Raw genomic sequence first — 24774 nt, forward strand, 5'->3', positions numbered from 1 at the left:
GGCCTTGACAACTATAAAACACACAGTAACAACCTCACTGTCTGGTCTTGACAACTATAAAACACACAGTAACAACCTCACTGTCTGGCCTTGACAACTATAAAACACACAGTAACAACCTCACTGTCTGGCCTTGACAACTATAAAACACACAGTAACAACCTCACTGTCTGGCCTTGACAACTATAAAACACACAGTAACAACCTCACTGTCTGGTCTTGACAACTATAAAACACACAGTAACAACCTCACTGTCTGGTCTTGACAACTATAAAACACACAGTAACAACCTCACTGTCTGGCCTTGACAACTATAAAACACACAGTAACAACCTCACTGTCTGGTCTTGACAACTATAAAACACACAGTAACAACCTCACTGTCTGGCCTTGTGAACTATAAAACACACAGTAACAACCTCGCTGTCTGGCCTTGACAACTATAAAACACACAGTAACAACCTCACTGTCTGGCCTTGACAACTATAAAACACACAGTAACAACCTCACTGTCTGGTCTTGACAACTATAAAACACACAGTAACAACCTCACTGTCTGGCCTTGACAACTATACAACACACAGTAACAACCTCACTGTCTGGTCTTGACAACTATAAAACACACAGTAACAACCTCACTGTCTGGCCTTGACAACTATAAAACACACAGTAACAACCTCACTGTCTGGCCTTGTGAACTATAAAACACACAGTAACAACCTCACTGTCTGGCCTTGACAACTATAAAACACACAGTAACAACCTCACTGTCTGGCCTTGACAACTATAAAACACACAGTAACAACCTCACTGTCTGGCCTTGACAACTATAAAACACACAGTAACAACCTCACTGTCTGGCCTTGACAACTATAAAACACACAGTAACAACCTCACTGTCTGGTCTTGACAACTATAAAACACACACAGTAACAACCTCACTGTCTGGCCTTGACAACTATAAAACACACAGTAACAACCTCACTGTCTGGCCTTGACAACTATAAAACACACAGTAACAACCTCACTGTCTGGCCTTGACAACTATAAAACACACAGTAACAACCTCACTGTCTGGCCTTGACAACTATAAAACACACAGTAACAACCTCACTGTCAGGCCTTGACAACTATAAAACACACAGTAACAACCTCACTGTCTGGTCTTGACAACTATAAAACACACAGTAACAACCTCACTGTCTGGCCTTGACAACTATAAAACACACAGTAACAACCTCACTGTCTGGTCTTGACAACTATAAAACACACAGTAACAACCTCACTGTCTGGCCTTGACAACTATAAAACACACAGTAACAACCTCACTGTCTGGCCTTGACAACTATAAAACACACACAGTAACAACCTCACTGTCTGGTCTTGACAACTATAAAACACACAGTAACAACCTCACTGTCTGGCCTTGACATCTATAAAACACACAGTAACAACCTCACTGTCTGGTCTTGACAACTATAAAACACACAGTAACAACCTCACTGTCTGGTCTTGACAACTATAAAACACACAGTAACAACCTCACTGTCTGACCTTGACAACTATAAAACACACAGTAACAACCTCACTGTCTGGCCTTGACAACTATAAAACACACAGTAACAACCTCACTGTCTGGCTTTGACAACTATAAAACACACAGTAACAACCTCACTGTCTGGCCTTGACAACTATAAAACACACAGTAACAACCTCACTGTCTGGTCTTGACAACTATAAAACACACAGTAACAACCTCACTGTCTGGCCTTGACATCTATAAAACACACAGTAACAACCTCACTGTCTGGCCTTGTGAACTATAAAACACACAGTAACAACCTCACTGTCTGGCCTTGACAACTATAAAACACACAGTAACAACCTCACTGTCTGGCCTTGACAACTATAAAACACACAGTAACAACCTCACTGTCTGGCCTTGACAACTATAAAACACACAGTAACAACCTCATTGTCTGGTCTTGACAACTATAAAACACACAGTAACAACCTCACTGTCTGGCCTTGTGAACTATAAAACACACAGTAACAACCTCACTGTCTGGCCTTGACAACTATAAAACACACAGTAACAACCTCACTGTCTGGCCTTGACAACTATAAAACACACAGTAACAACCTCACTGTCTGGCCTTGTGAACTATAAAACACAGTAACAACCTCACGGTCTGGCCTTGACAACTATAAAACACACAGTAACAACCTCACTGTCTGGCCTTGTGAACTATAAAACACACAGTAACAACCTCACTGTCTGGCCTTGACAACTATAAAACACACAGTAACAACCTCACTGTCTGGCCTTGACAACTATAAAACACACAGTAACAACCTCACTGTCTGGCCTTGACAACTATAAAACACAGTAACAACCTCACTGTCTGGCCTTGACAACTATAAAACACACAGTAACAACCTCACTGTCTGGTCTTGACAACTATAAAACACACAGTAACAACCTCACTGTCTGGTCTTGACAACTATAAAACACACAGTAACAACCTCACTGTCTGGCTTTGACAACTATAAAACACACAGTAACAACCTCACTGTCTGGCCTTGACAACTATAAAACACACAGTAACAACCTCACTGTCTGGCTTTGACAACTATAAAACACACAGTAACAACCTCACTGTCTGGCCTTGACAACTATAAAACACACAGTAACAACCTCACTGTCTGGTCTTGACAACTATAAAACACACAGTAACAACCTCACTGTCTGGCCTTGACATCTATAAAACACACAGTAACAACCTCACTGTCTGGCCTTGACAACTATAAAGGTGCTATGAGACAGAATAATATTTGAACAACATCAACTAAACATACTACAGTATCAGGACATGGTCTCTCCTCTCAGCTGTAGTGGAGACAGTAAAACACTGAACAACTAAACATACTACAGTATCAGGACATGGTCTCTCCTCTCACCTGTAGTAGAGACAGTAAAACACTGAACTAAACATACTACAGTATCAGGACATGGTCTCTCCTCTCACCTGTAGTAGAGACAGTAAAACACTAAACAACTAAACATACTACAGTATCAGGACATGGTCTCTCCTCTCACCTGTAGTAGAGACAGTAAAACACTGAACTAAACATACTACAGTATCAGGACATGGTCTCTCCTCTCACCTGTAGTAGAGACAGTAAAAGCCTGGCTCCTGTCACTGGGTCCTCCGATGTTGACAGCTCTGACGTAGATGAGGTACTGTCTTCCTGACTCCAGCTGGATCAGACTCTCACAGGTAGGAACAGCCACGATGGACCTGCAGGGAGAACCAATCACATTACAGACTCTCACAGGTAGGAACAGCCACGATGGACCTGCAGGGAGAACCAATCACATTACAGACTCTCACAGGTAGGAACAGCCACGATGGACCTGCAGGGAGAACCAATCACATTACAGACTCTCACAGGTAGGAACAGCCACGATGGACCTGCAGGGAGAACCAATCACATTACAGACTCTCACAGGTAGGAACAGCCACGATGGACCTGCAGGGAGAACCAATCACATTACAGACCTGCAGGGAGAACCAATCACATTACAGACCTGCAGGGAGAACCAATCACATTACAGACTCTCACAGGTAGGAACAGCCACGATGGACCTGCAGGGAGAACCAATCACATTACAGACTCTCACAGGTAGGAACAGCCACCATGGACCTGCAGGGAGAACCAATCACATTACAGACTCTCACAGGTAGGAACAGCCACGATGGACCTGCAGGGAGAACCAATCACATTACAGACCTGCAGGGAGAACCAATCACATTACAGACTCTCACAGGTAGGAACAGCCACGATGGACCTACAGGGAGAACCAATCACATTACAGACTCTCACAGGTAGGAACAGCCACGATGGACCTGCAGGGAGAACCAATCACAGTGTGTGTGTATGTGTGTGCTTGCAGGCGTATGGGGGTGTGAGAGTGCATGTGTGTGGGGGTGTGAGTGTGTGGGGGTGTGAGTGTGCATGTGTGTGGGGGTGTGAGAGTGCATGTGTGTGGGGGTGTGAGTGTGTATGTGTGTGGGGGGGTGAGTGTGCATGTGTGTGGGGGTGTGACTGTGTGGGGGTGTGAGAGTGCATGTGCGTTAATTCTTACTCAGTGACCCCACTCTGTCCATCAGTGCCTGTCTCAATCAGCTCTACGGTGTAGGAGTCGACTGGGTTGGTGTTTCCTGACTCCCAGCGAATCAGAGCGGCTTCCGGACAACTGCTACACTCCCTCTGTCTGATGACTGGTGGAGATGGGACTGGAGGGGGAGGAGAAGAGGGAGCGAGAGAGAGGGAGATACAGGGGGATTAAAGAGGTAGGGAGGGAGAGAGAGAGAGGGAGATACAGGGGGATTAAAGAGGTAGGGAGGGAGAGAGAGAGAGAGGGAGATACAGGGGGATTAAAGAGGTAGGGAGAGAGAGAGAGAGGGAGATACAGGGGGATTAAAGAGGTAGGGAGAGAGAGAGAGAGGGAGATACAGAGGGATTAAAGAGGTAGGGAGAGAGAGAGAGAGAGAGAGATACAGGGGGATTAAAGAGGTAGAGAGAGAGAGAGAGAGAGGGAGATACAGAGGGATTAAAGAGGTAGGGAGAGAGAGAGAGAGAGAGATACAGGGGGATTAAAGAGGTAGGGAGAGAGAGAGAGAGATACAGGGGGATTAAAGAGGTAGGGAGAGAGAGAGAGAGAGGGAGATACAGGGGGATTGAAGAGGTAGGGAGGGAGAGAGAGAGAGAGAGAGAGGGAGATACAGGGGGATTAAAGAGGGAGGGAGAGAGAGAGAGAGAGAGAGGGAGATACAGGGGGATTAAAGAGGGAGGGAGGGAGTGAGAGAGAGATAGGGGGATTAAAGAGGTAGGGAGGGAGAGAGATACAGGGGGATTAAAGAGGTAGGGAGAGAGAGAGAGAGAGAGATACAGGGGGATTAAAGAGGTAGGGAGAGAGAGAGATACAGGGGGATTAAAGAGGTAGGGAGGGAGAGAGAGAGAGAGAGAGAGAGGGAGATACAAGGGGATTAAAGAGGTAGGGAGGGAGAGAGATACAGGGGGATTAAAGAGGTAGGGAGGGAGAGAGAGAGAGGGATATGCAGGGTGATTAAAGAGGTAGGGAGATAGAGAGAGAGAGAGAGAGAGAGAGAGAGAGAGAGAGAGAGAGAGAGAGAGAGAGAGAGAGAGGGAGATACAGGGGGATTAAAGAGGTAGGGAGGGAGCGAGAGAGAGAGAGAGAGAGAGAGATACAGGGGGATTAAAGAGGTAGGTAGGGAGAGAGAGAGAGAGAGAGATACAGGGGGATTAAAGAGGTAGGGAGGGAGAGAGAGAGAGAGGGAGATACAGGGGGATTAAAGAGGTAGGGAGGGAGAGAGATACAGGGGGATTAAAGAGGTAGGGAGGGAGAGAGAGAGGGAGATACAGGGGGATTAAAGAGGTAGGGAGAGAGAGAGAGAGGGAGAGGGAGATACAGGGGGATTAAAGAGGTAGGGAGAGAGAGAGAGAGAGAGAGAGAGGGAGATACAGAGGGATTAAAGAGGTAGGGAGAGAGAGAGAGAGAGGGAGATACAGGGGGATTAAAGAGGGAGGGAGGGAGTGAGAGAGAGATAGGGGGATTAAAGAGGTAGGGAGGGAGAGAGATACAGGGGGATTAAAGAGGTAGGGAGAGAGAGAGAGAGAGAGATACAGGGGGATTAAAGAGGTAGGGAGAGAGAGAGATACAGGGGGATTAAAGAGGTAGGGAGGGAGAGAGAGAGAGAGAGAGAGGGAGATACAAGGGGATTAAAGAGGTAGGGAGGGAGAGAGATACAGGGGGATTAAAGAGGTAGGGAGGGAGAGAGAGAGAGGGATATACAGGGTGATTAAAGAGGTAGGGAGATAGAGAGAGAGAGAGAGAGAGAGAGAGAGAGAGAGAGAGAGAGAGAGGGAGATACAGGGGGATTAAAGAGGTAGGTAGGGAGAGAGAGAGATAGAGAGATACAGGGGGATTAAAGAGGTAGGGAGGGAGAGAGAGAGAGAGGGAGATACAGGGGGATTAAAGAGGTAGGGAGGGAGAGAGAGAGATAGAGAGATACAGGGGGATTAAAGAGGTAGGGAGGGAGAGAGAGAGAGAGGGAGATACAGGGGGATTAAAGAGGTAGGGAGGGAGAGAGATACAGGGGGATTAAAGAGGTAGGGAGGGAGAGAGAGAGGGAGATACAGGGGGATTAAAGAGGTAGGGAGAGAGAGAGAGAGGGAGAGGGAGATACAGGGGGATTAAAGAGGTAGGGAGAGAGAGAGAGAGAGAGAGAGAGGGAGATACAGAGGGATTAAAGAGGTAGGGAGAGAGAGAGAGAGAGGGAGATACAGGGGGATTAAAGAGGTAGGGAGAGAGAGAGAGAGAGAGGGAGATACAGGGGGATTAAAGAGGTAGGGAGAGAGAGAGAGAGAGAGAGAGAGGGAGATACAGAGGGATTAAAGAGGTAGGGGGAGAGAGAGAGAGGGAGATACAGGGGGATTAAAGAGGTAGGGAGAGAGATAGAGAGGGAGATACAGGGGGATTAAAGAGGTAGGGAGGGAGAGAGATACAGGGGGATTAAAGAGGTAGGGAGGGAGAGAGAGAGGGAGATACAGGGGGATTAAAGAGGTAGGGAGAGAGATAGAGAGAGGGAGATACAGGGGGATTAAAGAGGTAGGGAGGGAGAGAAATACAGGGGGATTAAAGAGGTAGGGAGAGAGAGAGATACAGGGGGATTAAAGAGGTAGGAAGGGAGAGAGAGAGCAGGAAAAAGAGGTGAGAGAGAGCAGGAAAAAGAGGTGAGAGAGCATAGTGCAGCCCATTGTATTCAGTTGTGCCTTCCACTGACACATTCCTATTGAAAGCCACTGTTAGTCAGTTTGAAAGAGGTGTTCCCTGTAACAGGTCCAGGGTTTTACCTGTCACGTAGACAGCCTTCTCACTGGCAGGGCTGATGCCTGTCGTATTGGTAGCTGTGACCCAGAACTCATACTGCACGTTAGGCAGCAGCTCTCCTACACTACAGTGGGTTTCCTTTACCTTCACATTAGACACTGAGGAGGAGAGAAACTCACTTCAATCATTTACAACAATGCATTATAAAGCCTTATTAAAGCCTTATACCTGTTGGTTTTAAGTAAAGTAACCATAGTCTCCCTCATAGGGGAATAGTTGATTAAATTAGATTAAATTAATCCTCTTAGAGAGAGATTGCACATTCCAAATAGTACACCCAATATATTATCTCTGTGTTGGTCCATAATGTCATGAAATATTCAACTGGAATGTCTGTCTATGTTATGTTCTGAATCTATATTCATATTCTATGTTCTGATTCTATGTTATGTTCTGAATCTATATTCATATTCTATGTCCTAATTCTATGTTCAGATTCTAGGTCCTTGATTCTACATTCTGATTCTACATTCTGATTCTCTGTCCTGATGCTACATTCTGATTCTACATTCTGATTCTACATTCTGATTCTATGTCCTGATTCTACGTTCAGATTCTAGGTCCTGATTCTACATTCTGATTCTACATTCTGATTCTACATTCTGATTCTCTGTCCTGATGCTACATTCTGATTCTACATTCTGATTCTCTGTCCTGATGCTACATTCTGATTCTACATTCTGATTCTACATTCTGATTCTCTGTCCTGATTCTACATTCTGATTCTACATTCTGATTCTCTGTCCTGATTCTACATTCTGATTCTCTGTCCTGATTCTACATTCTGATTCTACATTCTGATTCTACATTCTGATTCTCTGTCCTGATTCTACATTCTGATTCTACATTCTGATTCTCTGTCCTGATTCTACATTCTGATTCTACATTCTGATTCTACATTCTGATTCTACGTTATGATTCTCTGTCCTGATTCTAAGTTCAGATTCTAGGTCCTGATTCTACATTCTGATTCTCTGTCCTGATTCTAAGTTCAGATTCTAGGTCCTGATTCTACATTCTGATTCTACATTCTGATTCTCTGTCCTGATTCTACATTCTGATTCTACATTCTGATTCTACGTTCTGATTCTATGTTCTGATTCTAAATTCTGATTCTACATTCTGATTCTACGTTCTGATTCTACATTCTGATTCTACGTTCTGATTCTCTGTCCTGATTCTAAGTTCAGATTCTCTGTCCTGATTCTACATCCTGATTCTAAGTTGTACTGGTGGTGGTTGTACTAGTTGCTACCGTCAGGCCCCTTGGTGCTGTCTACAGCCGGCGTGTCCTCCAGGACCTGTCTGTAGTAGAGCTCGTAGTATTCCACAGAGTCGTCTGAGAACAGGCTCCAGCACACACGCAGAGACGTCCGCGTGGCCGAGTTAGACACCTGGGGGTTGATGACCGGGGCAGATGGGGCTGGAATGAACCATGATCGTGACATTACAGAGAGAGAGGAATAGCTTTACGTGAATTAGTTTGTACTGCATTGATGTTTTATTTTCCTCCACAGAGGTTTATTTCATGGTCTTGACACTTTTTCTAAGTGACTGAGACAACACGAAACTAAGTCTCTATTCTATTGATTTCCACACTGCCTTTTTCTAAGTGACTGTGACAACATGAAACTAAGTCTCTATTCTATTGATTTCCACACTGCCTTTTTCTAAGTGACAACACGAAACTAAGTCTCTATTCTATTGATTTCCACACTGCCTTTTTCTAAGTGACTGTGACAACACGAAACTAAGTCTCTATTCTATTGATTTCCACACTGCCTTTTTCTAAGTGACTGTGACAACACGAAACTAAGTCTCTATTCTATTGATTTCCACACTGCCTTTTTCTAAGTGACTGTGACAACACGAAACTAAGTCTCTATTCTATTGATTTCCACACTGCCTTTTTCTAAGTGACTGTGACAACACGAAACTAAGTCTCTATTCTATTGATTTCCACACTGCCTTTTTCTAAGTGACAACACGAAACTAAGTCTCTATTCTATTGATTTCCACACTGCCTTTTTCTAAGTGACAACACGAAACTAAGTCTCTATTCTATTGATTTCCACACTGCCTTTTTCTAAGTGACTGTGACAACACGAAACTAAGTCTCTATTCTATTGATTTCCACACTGCCTTTTTCTAAGTGACTGTGACAACACGAAACTAAGTCTCTATTCTATTGATTTCCACACTGCCTTTTTCTAAGTGACTGTGACAACACGAAACTAAGTCTCTATTCTATTGATTTCCACACTGCCTTTTTCTAAGTGACTGTGACAACACGAAACTAAGTCTCTATTCTATTGATTTCCACACTGCCTTTTTCTAAGTGACTGTGACAACACGAAACTAAGTCTCTATTCTATTGATTTCCACACTGCCTTTTTCTAAGTGACTGTGACAACACGAAACTAAGTCTCTATTCTATTGATTTCCACACTGCCTCTCCCCACAGACAATTTTAGGAGGATTTTATTTTAAAGGACTTGATTAAGACTATTTTATTACAGGATTTTTAAAACATTTTGAAACTTCTCTCAAATGTGTGTCCTTCCGTGGAATCAGAGATTCTGAGAAACAAAACAAAGCTGTCTGAGGTGAGTCACCAAGTGGATCAAAGATAGACACACGTCACAGACCGGTTCTAATGACACCCTACTGTAGTGCAGTACCTTGGACTAGATCCTTAAGGACCCTGGTCAACACTATATAGGGAATAGGGCTCTGGTCAACACTATATAGGGAATAGGGCCCTGGTCAACACTATATAGGAAACAGGGCCCTGGTCAACACTATATAGGGAATAGGGCCCTGGTCAACACTATATAGGGAATAGGGCCCTGGTCAACACTATATAGGAAACAGGGCCCTGGTCAACACTATATAGGGAATAGGACCCTGGTCAACACTATATAGGAAACAGGGCCCTGGTCAACACTATATAGGGAATAGGGCCCTGGTCAACACTATACAGGGAACGGGGCCCTGGACAACAATATACAGGGAACAGGGCCTGGTCAACACTATATAGGGAACAGGGCCTGGTCAACAGTATATAGGGAACAGTGCCCTGGTCAACACTATATAGGGAACAAGGCCCTGGTCAACACTATATAGGGAACAGGGCCCTGGTCAACAGTATATTGGAAACAAGGCCCTGGTCAACACTATATAGGGAACAGGGCCCTGGTCAACAGTATATAGGAAACAGGGCCCTGGTCAACAGTATATAGGAAACAGGGCCCTGGTCAACACTATATAGGGAACGGGGCCCTGGTCAACACTATATAGGGAACGGGGCCCTGGTCAACAGTATATAGGGAACAGGGCCCTGGTCAACAGTATATAGGGAACAGGGCCCTGGTCAACACTATATAGGGAACGGGTCCCTGGTCAACACTATATAGGGAACAGAGCCCTGGTCAACACTATATAGGGAACAGGGCCCTGGTCAACACTATATAGGGAACGGGGCCCTGGTCAACAGAATATAGGAAACAGGGCCCTGGTCAACACTATATAGGAAACAGGGCCCTGGTCAACAGTATATAGGGAACGGGGCCCTGGTCAACAGAATATAGGAAACAGGGCCCTGGTCAACACTATATAGGAAACAGGGCCCTGGTCAACAGTATATAGGGAACGGGGCCCTGGTCAACAGAATATAGGAAACAGGGCCCTGGTCAACACTATATAGGAAACAGGGCCCTGGTCAACACTATATAGGAAACAGGGCCCTGGTCAGCACTATATAGGGAACAGGGCCCTGGTCAACAGAATATAGGAAACAGGGCCCTGGTCAACACTATATAGGAAACAGGGCCCTGGTCAACACTATATAGGAAACAGGGCCCTGGTCAACACTATATAGGAAACAGGGCCCTGGTCAACACTATATAGGAAACAGGGCCCTGGTCAACACTATATAGGAAACAGGGCCCTGGTCAACAGAATATAGGAAACAGGGCCCTGGTCAACACTATATAGGAAACAGGGCCCTGGTCAACACTATATAGGAAACAGGGCCCTGGTCAACACTATATAGGAAACAGGGTGCCATTTGAGGAACACAGCCATAATCTCTCTTCAGACAGACTGACATCACAGCCAGCCTCTACAATCATTAACTACAGAAGCAGCATGGAGATTGTCTGTATTCCCTATGTAGTGCACTGCTTTTGACAAATAGGCTCTGGGTCCAACGTAGTGTTCTATATGGGGAATAGGGTGCCATTTGGGACACAGTCATTGACTCAGTCAAACTTCAGCAGAATGAAAGCATCACTCAAAAGTGCCTGACTCGTCACTCCAGTGGCCCAATGTAATTAAATACTCAGAGAAATGAAATCACTTTTTGCATCAAAATCATTTGTTTCTAAGCAACCCAACTCCCCTAGCTAACCTCCATTTATATAAAAAGGTAGAGTTTGGAGACTGGAAGGATTTCTCTGGGGCTCTGCTCTACTCTGTTCCACGCTCATACTCTTGGTCTAAAATCAGGGATGGGCAACTTTGATGGAGGTGGGGGCCACACAAAAAATCTGAACTCATCATGGGGGGCCTTGCAGTGGCTCGCGGGTCTGCGTACCCACATCCATACCCCTACCTTGCCAGAAAAAACATTTTAGCGGCCCCCCCTCTTGACAACGGAGAGAAAACGTTTTAGAGTAAAGTTCCTGTAAAATCTACACATTTTGGCATGAGGCGTAGAGAACATTTTGCCGTTTTAAAACAAGAATGTGGTAAATCTACAAATTTTGGCATGAGGCGTAGAGAACATTTTGCCGTTTTAAAACAAGAATGTGATAAATCTACACATTTTGCCATGGGGCGGGGAGAAGATTTTGCAAATGTATAACACATTTCATGCAATTCTACTCATATTGCCATGGGGCGAAAAGAAACATTTGCAGTTTTACTTCTTATTTCCGGCAATTCTAGACATTTTGGCATAGGATGGTTTGAGTCCCCCACCCAAAATACAAAAAAAATATGTTTTTTATTTTAGACTTTGTAAATTGACCAGTTGCCCATCCATGGCCTAAATCTAATTGCATTTAAAAATATATATAATAATAATATTTTACCTTTATTTAACGAGGTAAGTCAGTTAAAAACACATTTTTATTTACAATGACGGCCTAACCCAGGCCAAACCCGGGCGACACTGGGCCGATTGTGCGCCGCCCTATGGGACTCCCAATCACGACCACAAGTTTGTTAATAAAAATCTCAGATGTATCAACCGAGGCCAAAAATCATGGGATGGAAATGTCTGTACATTAAATGTACTACGTTATTCTGAATAAACCGGTTTTAAGAATAGAATTATGTGATCAGAGGGGGATGTAAAAAAAACTTAAATAAAAATGTTTTGACAAATGGACCAATGGAGGGATGAATGGATGGATGGATGAATGAATGGATGGATGAATGGATGGATGGATGGATGGGTGGATGAATGGATGGGTGAATGGATGGATGGATGGATGGATGGATGGATGGATGGGTGGATGGGTGAATGGATGGATGGATGGATGGACGAATGGACGGATGAACGGATGGATGGATGGATGGATGGATGGACGAATGGACGGATGAATGGATGGATGGATGGATGGACGAATGGACGGATGAATGGACGAATGGATGGATGGCAGTGGAGACTGCTGAGGGGAGGACGGCTCTTAATAACGTCTGGAACGGAGAGAATGGAATAGAATCCATGTGTTGGGTGTGTTTGATACCATTCCACTAATTCCTCTCCAGTCATTACCACGAGCCTGTCCTCCCCAATTAAGATGCCACCAACCTCCTGTAATGGATGGGTGGGTGTATGGAAGGATGGGTTGATTGATTGATCAGACCTGGTACGATGTTGATGGAGTCCATCATGGTCTTGACGTCTGACAGGTCAGCGAGGGGCATGTCAAACTCCAGAGGGGTCACCAGCGTCAGGTCAGGCTTCTCCTTCGCAAATTCCTCAATTCTGATTAGGAAAACAAAACATCAATCAGCAAAAACCTTGATTGTGATTGGACAAACAAAACACCTGTCAGCAAACTTCTCCATTCTGATTGGACAAACAGACCTGTATTCAGTGAGGTGAAACGTTCAGAACGTTGCATATAGAAATGGAATGAATAGAGCTGACAAGATGCCCGATTCTACACCACGAAAAATCATACCTGTTCTTACAAAATGTATTTCTATCCGAATGTTTTGTAACGTCGCAACCTTCTGAACAGAGCCCACCTAAAACGACACTGAAAATGAACATTGGGATGTAGCATCATGCGTCGTCATGCTATTCAAAACATAAGCTACGGCAACAAACCCTATTCAACAACAAACACATTCATTATACTGCTTAGTTTAAATTAGTTTGAATTAGTTGGCTAATTAGGATCGGAAGCTATTTTGGTTTCAGAATGTGCATTCACGACAAACATAACCTGATATATTATCCTCATGAAACACTCTTAATCAGGCTGTTACACGGTTCACAGCAAATCACACGATTACACTGTTATTAACCAGACTCACTACCATGCAGTTGTAAACAAACACTTATCGTAGTTTTGTTATAGCCTGGTCCCAGATATCTGTGTGCCTTGCCAACTCCTATGGTCATGGTCAAGCAACAAGATAACACAAATGGATCAAGCGTGTTGGCAAGAGAACAAACAGATCTGGAACCAGGATAAAATGGATCTAGAACCAGGCTGAAATGGATCTGGAACCAGGATAAAATGGATCTAGAACCAGGATAAAATGGATCTAGAACCAGGATAAAATGGATCTGGAACCAGGATAAAATGGATCTGGAACCAGGATAAAATGGATCTGGAACCAGGATAAAATGGATCTAGAACCAGGATAAAATGGATCTGGAACCAGGATAAAATGGATCTGGAACCAGGATAAAATGGATCTGGAACCAGGATAAAATGGATCTGGAACCAGGATAAAATATAAAATGGATCTGGAACCAGGCTAGTTCGGTTATACTCTCAGGCTAGCAATGTTAGTCTCCTTACAGTATAGTATAGTATAGTTCTGTTGTATTCTCAGGCAGCAGTGTTAATCTCCGTTCAGTACTTTACCTCTTCATGGTGGGCATAACAGCCTGTCAAGGGAAAGTTCACAACATCAAAAGTCAACTCCTCCAGTGGTCATTAACATTTTAAGGTTCATAAAACCTTTAACTGGCAGATTAAAACATCACAAAGACCACAGAATATACACTCAGTGGCCAGTTTATTAGGTACACCACACCACCCCGCTCGCGAAAATGGTTCGCTCCTACAGAAAGTGAGTCACGTTGCCGTGGCTTCCTATATAAAGCAGGCAGACAGGCATTGAGGCATTCAGTTACTATTCGATTGAACGTTAGAATGGGCTGAACGAGTGACCGAAGCACATTTTAACGTGGTAATCGTCATTGCCAGGTGTGCCGGTTCCAGTATCTCAGGAACGGCCTCCTGGGCTTTTCACTCCCGACAGTCTCTCGGGTTTACCCAGAATGGTGTGACAAACAAAAAACACAACTCCGAGCAAAACAAAGTTATCGTAAACTTTTAAACGTTTCAAAGTTATTGCAAGTTATAAAGCTAAATTCAATGATTTAATCTTGAATAAGTCATTGTGACGACCGACCCACTACAACAGACCTGTAGAAAGAGTCGTTTGTCCTCGGTGCGGTACAGTTCCTGGGCGGTCTCAATCAGGTCCTTGGATGCGTCCAGGGTACGTCCGCAGCCCAGCAGCTGAGTGTACAAGGCCTCCAACTTCCTCTTCTTCTCCTCCCCCAGCGCAGCGGCTCGCTCGTCGTAACGATGGGACAACGTCTGTAGAACATCGTTGCAGTGCTGCTCCAGGTGTTGCTCCTGACGACCAAAATTCTCCTGAAAGACATGAGACGCTTCATGAAGCGATGATCAGGGGCTCCCAAACGGGGCTCACAGATCCATGGTTGAAAACCCGTGGATGTGTCTTTGTTATGTGTACTGTGGTTGTCGTGTCAGTGATAGTGGTTGTCGTGTCAGTGATAGTGGTTGTTGTGTCAGTGATAGTGGTTGTGTCAGTAATAGTGGTTGTCGTGTCAGTGATAGTGGTTGTCGTGTCAGTGATAGTGGTTGTCGTGTCAGTGATAGTGGTTGTCGTGATAGTGGTTGTCGTGTCAGTGATAGTGGTTGTTGTGTCAGTGATATTGGTTGTGTCAGTAATAGTGGTTGTCGTGTCAGTGATAGTGGTTGTCGTGTCAGTGATAGTGGTTGTCGTGTCAGTGATAGTGGTTGTCGTGTCAGTGATAGTGGTTGTCGTGTCAGTAATAGTGGTTGTCGTGTCAGTGATAGTGGTTGTCGTGTCAGTGATAGTGGTTGTCGTGTCAGTGATAGTGGTTGTCGTGTCAGTGATAGTGGTTGTCGTGTCAGTGATAGTGGTTGTCGTGTCAGTGATAGTGGTTGTCGTGTCAGTGATATTGGTTGTGTCAGTAATAGTGGTTGTCGTGTCAGTGATAGTGGTTGTCGTGTCAGTGATAGTGGTTGTCGTGTCAGTGATAGTGGTTGTCGTGTCAGTGATAGTGGTTGTCATGCCAGTGATAGTGGTTGTCGTGTCAGTGATAGTGGTTGTGTCAGTAATAGTGGTTGTCATGTCAGTAATAGTGGTTGTCATGTCAGTAGTAGTGGTTGTTGTGTCAGTAATAGTGGTTGTCGTGTCAGTGATAGTGGTTGTCGTGTCAGTGATAGTGATTGTCGTGTCAGTATAGTGGTTGTCGTGTCAGTGATAGTGGTTGTTGTGTCAGTGATAGTGGTTGTCGTGTCAGTGATAGTGGTTGTCGTGTTAGTGATAGTGGTAGTTGTGTCAGTAATAGTGGTTGTTGTGTCAGTAATAGTGGTTGTCGTGTCAGTGATAGTGGTTGTCGTGTCAGTGATAGTGGTTGTCGTGTCAGTGATAGTGGTTGTCGTGTCAGTGATAGTGGTTGTCGTGTCAGTGATAGTGGTTGTTGTGTCAGTGATAGTGGTTGTGTCAGTAATAGTGGTTGTCGTGTCAGTAATAGTGGTTGTCGTGTCATTGATAGTGGTTGTCGTGTCAGTGATAGTGGTTGTCGTGTCAGTGATAGTGGTTGTTGTGATAGTGGTTGTCGTGTCAGTGATAGTGGTTGTCGTGTCAGTGATAGTGGTAGTGGTAGTTGTGTCAGTAATAGTGGTTGTTGTGTCAGTAACAATGGTTGTGTCAGTAATAGTGGTTGTTGTGTCAGTAACAATGGTTGTGTCAGTAATAGTGGTTGTTGTGTCAGTAATAGTGGTTGTCGTGTCAGTGATAGTGGTTGTCATGTCAGTGATAGTGGTTGTTGTGTCAGTAATAGTGGTTGTTGTGTCAGTAGTAGTGGTTGCTGTGTCAGTAATAGTGGTTGTTGTGTCAGTAATTGTGGTTGTTGTGTCAGTAATAGTGGTTGTTGTGTCAGTAATAGTGGTTGTTGTGTCAGTAATAGTGGTTGTTGTGTCAGTAATAGTGGTTGTTGTGTCAGTAATAGTGGTTGTTGTGTCAGTAGTAGTGGTTGCTGTGTCAGTAATAGTGGTTGTTGTGTCAGTAGTAGTGGTTGCTGTGTCAGTAATAGTGGTTCCTGTGTCAGTAATAGTGGTTGTTGTGTCAGCAATAGTGGTTCCTGTGTCAGTAATAGTGGTTGTGTCAGTAGTAGTGGTTCCTGTGTCAGTAGTAGTGGTTCCTGTGTCAGTAATAGTGGTTGTTGTGTCAGTAGTAGTGGTTGTTGTGTCAGTAATAGTGGTTGTTGTGTCAGTAATAGTAGTTGTTGTGTCAGTAATAATAGTTGTTGTGTCAGTAATAATGGTTGTGTCAGTAATAGTGGTTGTTGTGTCAGTAATAGTAGTTGTTGTGTCAGTAATAGTGGTTGTTGTGTCAGTAATAGTGGTTGTTGTGTCAGTGATAGTGGTTGTTGTGTCAGTAATAGTGGTTGTTCTGTCAGTAATAGTGGTTTTGTCAGTAATAGTGGTTGTTGTGTCAGTAATAGTAGTTGTTGTGTCAGTAATAGTAGTTGTTGTGTCAGTAATAGTAGTTATTGTGTCAGTAATAGTAGTTGTTGTGTCAGTAATAGTAGTTGTTGTGTCAGTAATAATGGTTGTGTCATTAATAGTGGTTGTTGTGTCAGTAATAGTAGTTGTTATGTCAGTAATAGTGGTTGTTGTACCTCCACAGTGAGGAAGATCTCTTCTAGATGTCCTGCAAAGTTCTCCATCTCCACCACCTTCTCCTCCAGCTTAGTCCTGATGTTATTCACCTTGTCCTGAAGGCACAGCAGAAATGAACTCTTACAGAGGGGCAAGGTTCGCCTGAGTGCAAATCTGCCTGTAGAAGTTGTCAGGAGAGCACACACAGACTGGCACTCAGGCTAGATCAAGGGTATATTCACATGGAATTAACACATACACCTTCCCCTACCTCCGACTCAACACACACCTTCCCCTACCTCCGACTCAACACACACACCCTCCCCTTCCTCCGACTCAACACACACCCTCCCCTTCCTCCGACTCAACACACACACTCCACCCTTCCTCCGACTCAACACACACACCCCACCCTACCTCCGACTCAACACACACCTTCCCCTACCTCCGACTCAACACACACCTTCCCCTACCTCCGACTCAACACACACCCTCCCCTACCTCCAACTCAACACACACCCTCCCCTTACCTCCAACTCAACACACACCTTCCCCTAGCTCCGACTCAACACACACATTCCCCTTACCTCCGACTCAACACACACCCTCCCTCCCCTTACCTCCGACACAACACACACCCTCCCCTTACCTCCGACTCCTTGTGCTCCTCAAACACGTCATCGTGTTTGAGAGCTGAGCTGTCAGGTGATGGAGTTCCATCCTCATCTGAAGACGGGACATACGCCTCAAACCTGCTGATGATCACTTTATTGTATCCATTATTAAATGATTGATGCGTGCATCATGTCATGCAAAGATTATATACATAGTGCATTAGACACCTTGGTGGCAGTAGCCTTGAGGTTTGAGAGGCGGGCCAGTAACCAGAGGTTTGCCGGTTCGAACCCCTGAACCCCTGCCTGCAAGGGGAATCTTCAGGGAGTGAGCCGGAAGCCGGAGGATCCTGTACACTACCTACTACAGTTGTGCCCTTGAACAAGGCACTTTACCCCCAAGTACCCCTGTCAGCCTGGGATGTTTGTGTTGTGTATCAGGTTGGGTACTGTGACAGCAACAAACCAAAAAAAGAATATCTGTGCAAATGGACCAATAAAGCAGGTGTTGTATTACGGACCTCAGAGAGTCGTTGGTATCCGTGGAGAAACGCTGGAAGGTAGAGGACAACTCTCTAGTCTCTGTTCTCTCTGACACCACTACGAAGGCCTCTTTGGTAGGGAGATCCCTGTTCACCTCCTCCTCCTTCACCTCCTCCTGGTGCTCCTCCCCACGCTCCTCGTCTCCACTCAGAACCTCCTCAGTGATGACATCCAGCCTGCTTCCTGTGAAGACCTCATACAGGTCCATGATGGGAGGAGGAGGGTGGAGGTACTGTGGTGGAGGGACTGTGGTGGAGATACTGTGGTGGAGGTACTGTGGTGGAGGTACTGTGGTGGAGATACTGTGATGGAGATACTGTGGTGGAGATACTGTGGTGGAGGTACTGTGGTGGAGATACTGTGGTGGAGATACTGTGGTGGAGGTACTGTGGTGGAGATACTGTGGTGGAGGTACTGTGGTGGAGGTACTGTGGTGGAGGCACTGTGGTGGAGATACTGTGGTGGAGATACTGTGGTGTAGATAATGTGGTGGAGATACTGTGGTGGAGGTACTGTGGTGGAGATACTGTGGTGGAGGTACTGTGGTGGAGATACTGTGGTGGAGATACTGCGGTGGAGGTACTGTGGTGGAGATACTGTAGTGGAGGTACTGTGGTGGAGATACTGTAGTGGAGGTACTGTGGTGGAGGTACTGGGGTGGAGGTACTGGGGTGGAGGTACTGTGGTGGAGGTACTGTGGTGGAGATACTGTGGTGGAGATACTGAGGTGGAGGTACTGTGGTGGAGATACTGTGGTGCAGATACTGTGGTGGAGATACTGTGGGGGAGATACTGTGGTGGAGATACTGTGGTGGAGATACTGTGGTGGAGATACTGTGGTGCAGATACTGTGGTGGAGATACTGTGGTGCAGATACTGTGGTGGAGATACTGTGGTGGAGATACTGTGGTGGAGGTACTGTGGTGCAGATACTGTGGTGCAGATACTGTGGTGGACAGGGCAATCAAATAAAACATGTCAGATTAATATTTTTCCACAGAGGACCAGGATCCCACTGGAAGTAGGTATTGTCAAATATTTTGATGTTCTATTCACCCAACATTAACCAACCAGTCATTCACTTGTGTAAATGTATATGCTTTATGTACCTTTAAAAATAAGTATACATATTCAATTTGTTTTCTTATGGAATCAAAACACGTATGATTCATGGTCTTAAATGTTTAGAACAAACACTTGTTCAGAAAGAACTGTACACAGTGATGACAGTTAAAGGAGGGTTTGCTTCTCTAACATCCTGGAACCTCTGTCAAAACATGGATCCGGCATGCTGTACACATAAACTCAAACACACCATTTAAACTATGCTGGAGTTTCATATTTATTTGCTATAATTATGACTAGACATATCAGTTATTATAGCCTAGTTACTAACAATTCAAAAACACTGGTTAAGTTTACCTTGGTGAGAAATTATTCAATAACTCCCCCAGCAACGTCGATTCAGGGCGACCATTGACAGTGTTTTTGACAGGCTAACCAAGCAAAGCAAATACAGTTCGTGACAAATATAGCAGGAACCCCAACTGTTATGCACACAGATCAAGTGTCAGCATGGGTATTTTGACATAGTGCCAAAATCTGCCTTTAGTCGCCTAATAAGAGTGATAATATTGTATTTAATCCAATAGTATTTGATTGTGAATGTGGTCATTATTTTCTTGAAGGTGACACATTGTATTGAATATTCAAATCTCTTGGCATAAATCCCTGATACATTGTAGCGAATGAAATTGGCTGTGGAATTCCCCCTGAGCATGTGACGGAAAGGTCAAAGTTGAAGGTAAAAGAGAACACCGCAGGAAATACTACGTCATCGTTACAAATGGCCGACGTTGTAAACAAGGCAGAGGAATACAAGTTTTAGTTCGCTAGCTAGCTAGCTACATGTTTACCACACAAAAAAAATGAATAGCATAGACTGCGAGCGTTTGGACAGCTTGGACGGCTGGGTCGCCATCAAAACGAACATATTCGAAGAAAACGAGACGTTCAAACTCGGTTTTATCGTTCAGTGGAATGTGATCGAGTCCAAGTTCGCGGTCACCTGTCACAACAGAACTCTCCAGCGACAGAAGCGCAAAGACCAGCTTGCTGTCTGCGAAACCGAAACCAGCTGGGCCGGACTCTTCTCTGTTAACGACTTAAAAAATGTCCACCGTCAGTTTACAGGGGTCGGGGATGTCGTCGCACCCTATTTCCCCGACCTGTCGGACTTCAAGGAGGGTAACATTTGGGACATGATCTTTCTCGGTAGCAATCGGACGTTCAACCAAGATGATCAAGAGAGAGATCTGGATACACCTTGCCGTCAGCTGGAGAAGTATTTCAGCACTGCGATAGATATCTGTGGCAGGAAGATAGTGCTGGACTCGCTTTTCCCGCAGGACGAGCGAGATGTCGAGGAGTACTTTGAGAACATGCAGGAGTTCAAGAGGAAAACCATGCAGGATGAGGTCACCAGGGCTAAGGATCACCTTAGAAAGGTCAGTGGCCAATTTGAATTAGTGATCTATACAAGCTGTGGCCTGTCACTGTTCTTCAATCCTGGTCCAGCCACATGGGTTGCAAACTTTTGTTCCAACCCAGCACTAACCAATCACTAGGCCTACGCCCTTGCTCATTTGAATCAGGAGTAGGCTACATTGATGGGCTGGAACAAAAGCCTGCAGTCTCAGGGGGCTCCCATGAGGCATACCGGTAGTCTACTCTGTTTACCGATGCCCCCACTATCCAGTAATCAAGTCACTGTGAGTAAACCCTAAAAATGTCTGTCCAACATTTAGGCATTTTAAATCTCCTCATGACACTGGGATAGATGCCCTTCCACCCTGGTTCACATAGGGGTTTTAATAAAGATGCAGTGTCACTGTCGTCACTATTGTTGCGAAATATGACACCACGTGAGAAGGAAAACATGACCAATCCGTTGATTATCCAGTCCGGCTTCATTCCTGTTACTCATGTTGTTATCACCCTGCAAGGCGTTCTCCCCTGAGGTCTTGGCTAGAAACAGGGACATTAGCCTGTCATTCATTCTCTGTTTCTATGTTGACAGTAGTTTTAGGATAATTATTTTAATTTAACCAGGCAAGTCGGTTAAAAACAAATTCTTATTTACAATGACAGCCTACCGGGGAACAGGGGCACATTTTTACCTCGTCAGCTCGGCGGTTTCGGTTACTGATCCCGGTAGCCTACTGTTTCACAGTGTCATTTCCCCAAACTGAATTCTCCAATTTGACTTTTGTTTTCAAAAAGTATCTCAGTAGAACATGCAAGTAAGAACATTGAATTCTACTGTGCTGATATTACCGTGCGTTATAGGAAAATAATGCACGCTCTAGAATGGTCTTCAAGCCAATCAGAGACAAGTATTCAACAATGCCATGGTATGAACTGTGTTAAAGCAGATAGGCTTTATAAAGACGTTCAGACGGCAGAAACATGACTTAGTTTTTACACTTGCTGCTTCTTGCTGTTTATTATCTATGCAGTCACTTTACCCCTCCCTACCTGTGTACAAATGACCTCGACTAACCTGTATATAGCCTCGTTATTGTTATGTCATTTTATTGTGTTACTTATATATATATATATATATTTTTTTTTTATATATAGTTTATTTAGTACATATTTTATTAACTCAATTTTTTAACTGCATTGTTGGTTAAGGTATTGTAAGTAAGCATTTCCCAGTAAGGTCTATACCTGCTGTATTCGGCGTATGTGACAAAGAACATTTGATTTCTCTCTCCCTATTATCCATGCACAACCCTGTGCAGGAATATAGGCCTGTACAGTGTCTATATACACAACAACCAAGATGTTTCAAAGGCAGAACAAAATGTACTCTTCTCTCCTTATTCCCTGTACCATGCTGCTCTAATCCTGTGGGTGTGAGGTGAGCACCGAGGCTGGATTAGTTTGGCAAGAGAGTGGAGATGTTTAAGAGGGAGAGAGAGAGAACGATCTGAGAGACAAGGCAAGAAGGGCCTTCTATGCCATGAAAAGGAACAAAATTCAACATCCCAATTATTAGGATCTGGCTAAAAATACTTTAATAATTTCTAGAACCAATTGCCCTTTATGGTTGTTAAGTCTGGGGCACACTCACCAACCAAGATAAAACAAAATGGCAATTCAGACTCTGCATGCAGAATTCTGTAAGAATACCCCAAATAATGCATGCAGAGTAGAATTAGGATGATACCTGCTAATTATCCAAATCCAGAAAAGAGATGCTTAAAGGAACCGATTCCCAAACCTTCGTAACAAACCATCACCTACAGAGAGATGAACCTGGAGAAGAGTCCCCTCAGCAAGCTGGTCCTGGGGATCTGTTCACAAACACAAACACACCCCACAGAGCCCCAGGACAGCAACACAATTAGACCCAACCAAATCATGAGAAAACAAAAATATAATTACTTGACACATTGGAAAGAATTAACAATAAAACTGAGCAAACTAGAATGCTATTTGGCCCTAAACAGAGAGTACACAGTGGCAGAATACCTGACCACTGTGACTGACCCAAACTCAAGGAAAGCTATTTGGCCCTAAACAGAGAGTACACAGTGGCAGAATACCTGTCCACTGACTGACCCAAACTTAAGGAAAGCTATTTGGCCCTAAACAGAGAGTACACAGTGGCAGAATACCTGTCCACTGACTGACCCAAACTTAAGGAAAGCTTTGACCCATATGTTTATTTATTGTCAGCTAAGAACAAATTCTTATTTCCAATGACTGCCTGCACCGGCCAAACCCGGACGACGCCGGGCCAATTGTGCGCCGCCCTATGGGACTCCCAATCACGGCCGGATGTGATTCAGCCTGGATTCGAACCAGGGACTGTAGTGACACCTCTTGTACGCACACACACACACACACAGAGTATTACAAACCCAGTAAGTCACTGTCATAAAGGTCGAGAAAGGAATACTAATTGTCCATATCAAAGGCAGATATGTAATTACTCTGTCTAAAGAATGGATTCACCACCAAGGCATACAGCTGAAGAATGAACACAATACTAACATGACAAGGCATTATTCTAGATCAGACAGGGAGAGAGAGAGAGAAGAGAGGGGGTCATTTCCTAAAAGGCCCCAAGAGTTGACCAATAGCATTACTGTAAAGTTAACCTCCAATTAGATATCAGACCTACAGGATGTAATGACAGCTTCACAGAGGTTTGACAGAATGAGGATGGTTGAGAGCAGCACAGAGAAGGCTGAATTCCTGAGAAGACAATACAACCTTTTACATAGAGCGTAATGAGTCACATTCGGGGGCTCGGAAGCCCTACATAATTCTCCCTTGAACTCCCTTGATTCTGGATCAGACAAAAGAAGTGTTAACTGGACGGGACTGTAGTCACTGTAGACCGTCTTCAGAAACAGCAGTTCAGGGTCCGAGCAGCGTCACTTCAGGAGGGTCCTTTTGACCGGTAGCATTGTCTTCTGCTTTAGACATGTAAATGTCCTTCGGTAACACCTTCCTGCATGCAAGCTAGGAAGGAATGCTCCGTTCTTCTTTGTTAGAGCAAAACAGTGGGACACTAAGTCGTAGTAGAATAGATCCAGAATAGTGGGACACTAAGTCCACATCAAGTCGTGGTAGAATAGATCCAGAACAGTGGGACACTAAGTCCACATCAAGTCGTGGTAGAATAGATCCAGAACAGTGGGACACTAAGTTGTGGTAGAATAGATCCAGAACAGTGGGACACTAAGTCCACATCAAGTCGTGGTAGAATAGATCCAGAACAGTGGGACACTAAGTCCACATCAAGTCGTGGTAGAATAGATCCAGAACAGTGGGACACTAAGTCATGGTAGAATAGATCCAGAACAGTGGGACACTAAGTTGTGGTAGAATAGATCCAGAACAGTGGGACACTAAGTCCACATCAAGTCGTGGTAGAATAGATCCAGAACAGTGTGACACTAAGTCCACATCAAGTCGTGGTACAATAGATCCAGAACAGTGTGACACTAAGTCGTGGTAGAGTAGATCCAGAACAGTGGGACACTAAGTCGTGGTAGAGTAGATCCAGAACAGTGGGACACTAAGTCCACATCAAGTCGTGGTAGAATGATCCAGAACAGTGTGACACTAAGTCCACATCAAGTCGTGGTACAATAGATCCAGAACAGTGTGACACTAAGTCGTGGTAGAGTAGATCCAGAACAGTGGGACACTAAGTCGTGGTAGAGTAGATCCAGAACAGTGGGACACTAAGTCCACATGAAGTCGTGGTAGAATAGATCCAGAACAGTGGGACACTAAGTCATGGTAGAATAGATCCAGAACAGTGGGACACTAAGTCCACATCAAGTCATGGTAGAATAGATCCAGAACAGTGGGACACTAAGTCCACATCAAGTCGTGGTAGAATATATCCAGAAC

The 24774-nt window shown here is 44.5% G+C and overlaps 2 protein-coding genes across 7 annotated transcripts in view; one reads left to right on the forward strand and one right to left on the reverse strand.

The window, feature by feature from the left end:
• The window catches only part of LOC110517106 (fibronectin type III and SPRY domain-containing protein 2), a 49883-nt gene extending 30024 nt beyond the window's left edge, over positions 1-19859 (reverse strand). Inside the window, exons 1-11 of one of the 6 annotated variants that reach the window (XM_036963384.1) lie at positions 19759-19859; positions 18315-18638; positions 17829-17934; positions 17200-17295; positions 14663-14896; positions 14096-14118; positions 12857-12978; positions 8236-8403; positions 6944-7078; positions 4152-4302; positions 3170-3303 (exon numbers count right to left, since the gene is read on the reverse strand). In XM_036963384.1, the coding sequence (XP_036819279.1) occupies positions 3170-3303; positions 4152-4302; positions 6944-7078; positions 8236-8403; positions 12857-12978; positions 14096-14118; positions 14663-14896; positions 17200-17295; positions 17829-17934; positions 18315-18544 (1399 nt within the window). In that variant the 5' untranslated portion in view covers positions 18545-18638; positions 19759-19859. Of the gene's footprint in view, positions 1-3169; positions 3304-4151; positions 4303-6943; positions 7079-8235; positions 8404-12856; positions 12979-14095; positions 14119-14662; positions 14897-17199; positions 17296-17828; positions 17935-18314; positions 18751-19758 lie in introns of all 6 variants that reach the window. The other 5 variants (XM_036963385.1, XM_036963386.1, XM_036963387.1 and 2 more) reach the window with 5 other exon arrangements.
• A 301-nt stretch (positions 19860-20160) lies between these two features.
• The window catches only part of LOC110518476 (WASP homolog-associated protein with actin, membranes and microtubules), a 28722-nt gene continuing 24108 nt past the window's right edge, over positions 20161-24774 (forward strand). The window contains exon 1 of the mRNA XM_036963381.1: positions 20161-20843. Coding sequence (XP_036819276.1) covers positions 20265-20843 — 579 coding nt within the window. The 5' untranslated portion in view covers positions 20161-20264. The remainder of the gene's footprint in view (positions 20844-24774) is intronic.

Source organism: Oncorhynchus mykiss, chromosome 26, assembly GCF_013265735.2.
Source record: "Oncorhynchus mykiss isolate Arlee chromosome 26, USDA_OmykA_1.1, whole genome shotgun sequence".
NCBI classification, from domain to species: domain Eukaryota; kingdom Metazoa; phylum Chordata; class Actinopteri; order Salmoniformes; family Salmonidae; genus Oncorhynchus; species Oncorhynchus mykiss.